Source organism: Moschus berezovskii, chromosome 14 (assembly GCF_049115385.1).
Source record: "Moschus berezovskii isolate FMDL1 chromosome 14, NW_MosBer_1.0, whole genome shotgun sequence".
Classification (NCBI taxonomy): domain Eukaryota; kingdom Metazoa; phylum Chordata; class Mammalia; order Artiodactyla; family Moschidae; genus Moschus; species Moschus berezovskii.
Window position 1 is genome coordinate 87695659 of NC_142473.1, and position 5296 is coordinate 87700954.

General features: G+C 41.7%; 1 protein-coding gene across 1 annotated transcript; it reads right to left on the reverse strand.

Annotated features, from left to right (window-relative positions):
* Positions 1–2123: 2123 nt before the first annotated feature.
* On the reverse strand, positions 2124–3065 carry LOC129554187 (olfactory receptor 5AN1-like). The gene has a single exon (XM_055422797.2). It carries the CDS (start codon positions 3060–3062, stop codon positions 2124–2126), a length of 939 nt encoding a protein of 312 aa, XP_055278772.2. The 5' UTR covers positions 3063–3065.
* Between the last annotated feature and the right edge of the window lie 2231 nt (positions 3066–5296).

Here is a 5296-nt window from a genome sequence, read left to right on the forward strand (position 1 = left end):
GTATAAACCCCCAACAGGTTTCTGCCATAAGCCATATGAGATCACCGTGGAACCGCAGACCAGGGCTCATCACTTGCTTCACTCAGGGCATGTCATTCATTCACGCAAGCACACTGTAGAGTTAGTGCAGTACAGCAGAAAATGTGCCGCTAGGAGAACAAAGAACTAGAGCTCCAAGCATCCTTCCCTTCTCCTGAGGATCCCAGATGAACCCCCAAGATGAAAGGTTGTTGCGGAATGACACAAAAACACCGGGATCTTGGCCTCCGGAGGAGAAGAATTCAATCCAGGGCCAGAGACGAGGCTTGATTGCTCAGAGCTTTTGTATAATAAAGTTTTATTAAGTATAAAGGAGATAGAGAAAGCTTCTGACATAGACATCAGAAGGGGGCAGAAAGAGTACCCCATTACAGGGAGTAATCTGTACTTAATATCACTTTGTTGAGGTCTGGGAAATCTGGCAAGTCAACAGTCAGTACACAAATTTACATCGTCCTACTGAAGATGAAAATTGGCCAGAGTTAAGAACCCTGCCTATCTTCAATCTTCAATCTTAAGGTTTCTTGGCAAATATCAGCATTAAAGTAACTCTAACCATTCTACTCCAACCATTATACCACACCATACAACCACAAGTTTCTGGGACATAAAATGTTGAACACAGATAAAAGAAAAGAATTTATACCAGTTTTCCATATTTGTTCTTGGTCTACAACTCGAAATATTTAGTAACTTTACTATGTCCATGAAATCTCACACAATTCTCATCACATCAAACATTTTCAGATGCTTTAAACAGCAGAAATTATTTGGTAGCATGATCACACTGTCGATGTCCGACAAGGGTGTGCTCAGTTGCATCTGACTCTGCAGCCCCATGCACTGTAGCCCACCAGGCTCCTCTGCTCGTGTGATTTTCCCAGGCAAGTGTGCTGGAGTGGGTTGCCGTTTCCTACTCCGAGGGATCATCCCAACCCAGGGGTCAGGCCTGCGTCTCCTGCATCTGCTGCATTGGCAGGCAGATTCTTCATCACTAGCACCGCCAGGGAAGCCTGCCATCTAGGGTGAATTTTCCAAATTTGATGGGAGAGAGAGATTTGAGTCCTAAAACATCAGAAATCTCGATTGACTATGGCATAGATTTTTAATATCATCCCCATGAGAAATCCCCATTGTACACTGCAGGCAAGAAATTACATCACGGAACTCATGAGTAAATGGCACAGAAGGGAACACATGCTTCATTCCTTTCCTCTCTACGATTCTTGTCACCTCCGCCTTCTGCAGATTACAGTGGAGGAGCCTAGGATATACTCCCAAACTATTAGGTAAGTGTCCCTGAGAAGGACTTACTCAAACATAAGCTGTGTCATACTGGTCTTCCCAGGAGGCACAATCAGGCCAATGAAGTGAAGTGAAGAGCAAGTCGCTCAGTCGTGTCTGACTCCTTGCGGCCCCGTGGACCAGACAGTCCATGGAATTCTCCAGGCCAGAAGACTGGAGTGGGTAGCCTTTCCTTTCTCCAGGGGATCTTCCCAACCCAGGGATCGAACCTGGGTTTCCCACATTGCAGGCAGATTCTTTACTGTCTGAGCCACCTGGGAAGCACAATCAGACCAACAGTACACCTTGTTTCTGCTGAAAGGTATATTCCTGCTCTGCATACATTCTTGTCAGAAACACAGAACAAACACTGGCCACCACCACGTGTGGATTATGCTGTATCAAAATATCTGGGAGACAAGGTTTTTACAGTCCTAAGGCCTCTGTCAGCTGTCTCTCCTTCAGGGTCAGAAGCCTGAGATGAACAAGGCTCCATCTCAGAAGTGAAAAAGAGACACCAAGGCACTAAACTCCAGTGTTTCACAAATACTTGTGGATATATTGATAGATGGTCAGGCCTCTCTGCATGTAGGCTGAAAATAATGAACCCTTAGGATGTAAAAATACTGTGTTTGTGTAGCATGATCCAACTGTTGATCCACTTGGGGATATTACATGTCAAATTAAGCTTTCTTGGTCCAAAAGCAGTATGACTTTTGCTATACTTCATTCATAAGAATGTTATTGTGTAAGGTGAGTCTGAAAGGAAAAATCCATCAGAAATCTCAGAATCTATGGCCTCAGCAATACCTGCTTTTCTTTTGCAACCTCCTCAAGGCATCTTTGATTTCTTTGTTCCTCAGACTGTATATCAAGGGATTCAACATGGGAATCATCACAGTGTAGAAGAATGATGCAAATCTGTCAAAGCTGGAGGAGCCCCCAGAGCTGGAACTCAAATAGACAAACATACCTGAGGTATAGAAGAGGCTCACTGCTGTCAGATGGGAGGCACAGGTGTTGAAAGCCTTGGACCTGCCGCTTGCTGAAGTGATCTTCATGATGGAGATGACAATGTAGACATAGGATATCATGATAATGGAAACATTTATTATCCCAAAGACCATTGTCAATAAAACAAGTAAGAGATGTAAAAAGAACGTGTCAGTGCAGGATAGAACTAACAGCTGGGGCAGGTCACAGAAGAAGTGGTTGATGACATTAGGCCCACAGAAGTGGAGCTGGAGCATGAAACACAATTGGGATATAGTAGCTGCTAGTCCAGCCATGTAGGATCCCAGCACCATCCGACCGCAGAGGGCGGGCGACATGACTGACGAATAGAGGAGAGGGTTACAGATGGCGGCATATCGGTCATAAGCCATGGCGGTCATGAGGCAAGACTCACTCAGCCCCATGGTGGAGAATACAAAGTACTGAACAGCACAACCCACAAAGGTGATAATTTGCCGCTCCTGGAAGAAGTCGTAGAGCATCTTGGGGGCTGTGGAGGTCACGTAGCAGATGTCCATGAAGGACAGGTTACTGAGGAAGAAGTACATGGGGGTGTGGAGGTGGGAGTCCATTCTTATTAAGATGAGGAGTGACAGGTTCCAAGTCAGGGTCAAGATGTATATCACCAGGAACACGACAAAGAGCGCTGCGATGATTCTGGGGAAATCTGAGAATCCCAAAAGGATGAAATAGGTGATCTCTGTGATATTTCCTCCTCCAATCATTGGCTTGATGCTCCTGAAGAGAGAAGAGAGGATGCATTGCTGATTCAGTTGAGATGGTAGCATCACAAATCTCATAATTTTCCCCCCATTGAGCACTGGAAAAGGGCAGACACTTTACTGTCCTGGGGAAAGACCTCAGTCTTTCATCTTAACTTGTCAAAAAGTAATGTCTCAGTGTTCCAGGTTCTCAATTACCTCATGAGGGAGGTCTCAGGAAAATTAAAAGACTTCTTTAAAAAGCTGAAAAGCCACTATAGTATTTTAAAGTAATTAGCCTCCAATTAAAATAAATTAATTTTTAAAAATTCAAATAATAAACTTTGAAATAAAACAACAGAAATCCTGTGATTGCTACATATAAATAAGAGATCATTGATTAAAATACCGGGTTTTTAAGAGACCTCTGATAATTCACTGTATAACTGCTGCTTTATAATAACAAACCATAAGTGCCTCATTCAGCATAAGTTCAAAACAGCTATTCTCTCCCAGATGGCCATCTGGATAGATTTTTAAGCTTTCTTCTTTTACTCACAAGATAACTTCTAAAAATTTTAAAAGTATATTTACACAGTAACTCCTAAATAGCTAGAAAATTATATCATGATTTATAAATCTGATATTTTGGTAGGACCTAGATCAATCCTGCGTGTTCATTGGAAGGACTGATGCTGAAGCTGAAACTCCAATAATTTGGCCACCTCATGAGACGAGTTGACTCACTGGAAAAGAGTCTGATGCTGGGAGGGATTGGGGGCGGGAGGAGAAGGGGAAGACAGAGAATGAGATGGCTGGATGGCATCACCGACTTGATGGACATGAGTTTGAGTGAACTCCGGGAGTTGGTGATGGACAGGGAGGCCTGGCGTGCTGTGATTCATGGGGTCACAAAGAGTTGGACACGACTGAGCGACTGAACTGAACTGAACTGACTGAGAAGGTATGCATGTTTTCAAAAATGTAAGGGAACTTGGAGAGTACTACACTTAGTGAAATAAGCCAGATAGAGAAAGACAAATACTATGTGATATCACTTACATCTGGAATCTAAAAAATAAAACAAAAGAATGAAAGTAATAAAAAGACAGAATAGCAGTTACAGAGAACGAGCTGATAGTCAACAGTTGGGAGAGGGAAGAGAGTAGGGGCAAGACAAAGGGACGGAGTTAAGACATTAAAAACTACTGCTTATAAAATAAATAAGCTACAGGGATACATTGTGCAGTGTATAGGGTGTAACCAATATTTTATAATAATTATGGACTGAGTACGACCTTCAAAAATTGTGAATCACCACACTGTACACTTCAAGTTTATATAATATTGTAATCAACTATACCTCAATAAACAATGGGTCAGTGACAAAATCTGAGAGGAAGCCAGAAAATACCTCAGGACAAATGAAAATGGCAGTACAGCTTTTCAAAATCTATGGGATACACCAAAAGCATTTTTAAGTGGGAACTTCATAGAGATATAGGCCTTCTTTAGGAAAAAAGGAAAAACCTAATGTACCACCTAAAAGAATTAGAAATAGAAGAATAAAGCCTAAAGTCAGCAGAAAGAATGAAAGAATAAAGATCACATAAGAAATAGTAAAAAAAAAAAAAAGATTAAAAAAAAATGGAAAAGACCAGTGAAACCGAGAGCTGCTTTTTGGAAAGATAACCAAAAGTGACAAACCTTTAGCCAGGACCACCAAGAAGAAAGGAGAGAGGACCCAAGTAAACAAAATAGCAAATGAAAGAGGAGAAATACAGTAAATCCCTTATATATAAACTTTCCAGTTGCAAACCTTCAAAGATGCAAACATGCCTTTGCATGTCCAATCAGGTGAGTTAGTTCAAGTGTCTGGCGTACGCTGTCACATGCTTCCATCTTCTACAAGGGGGCTTTTGTGTACTTTATTATACAATACTGTCCAGGGTGCAGTAGTATAATATCTTTATTTTAAGCCCACAATGTCTGAAAGCAAGCATTGAGCCAGAAGTAATGCAGCTGGCAGTCTATGGTACTTTTCAAGTTACTATATTGTAAGATTAAAAATGTTTTGTGTGTGTGTGTGTTTGTCTTTTATGTATTATTTGTGTGAAGAGTGTTATAAACTTCTAACAGTACCATACTACATAGCTGATCATGTTAGTTGGGTACCTAGGCTAATTCTGCTAGATTTATAGGCACATTGGACTTGCAATGCCCTCTCGGTGTGGAACTCATTCGTGTGTTTGCTGTTC

Bases quoted from the DNA above. Each gene is read 5' to 3' on its own strand.
- LOC129554187 (XM_055422797.2), bottom strand. From the start codon at position 3,062: ATGATTGGAGGAGGAAATATCACAGAGATCACCTATTTCATCCTTTTG.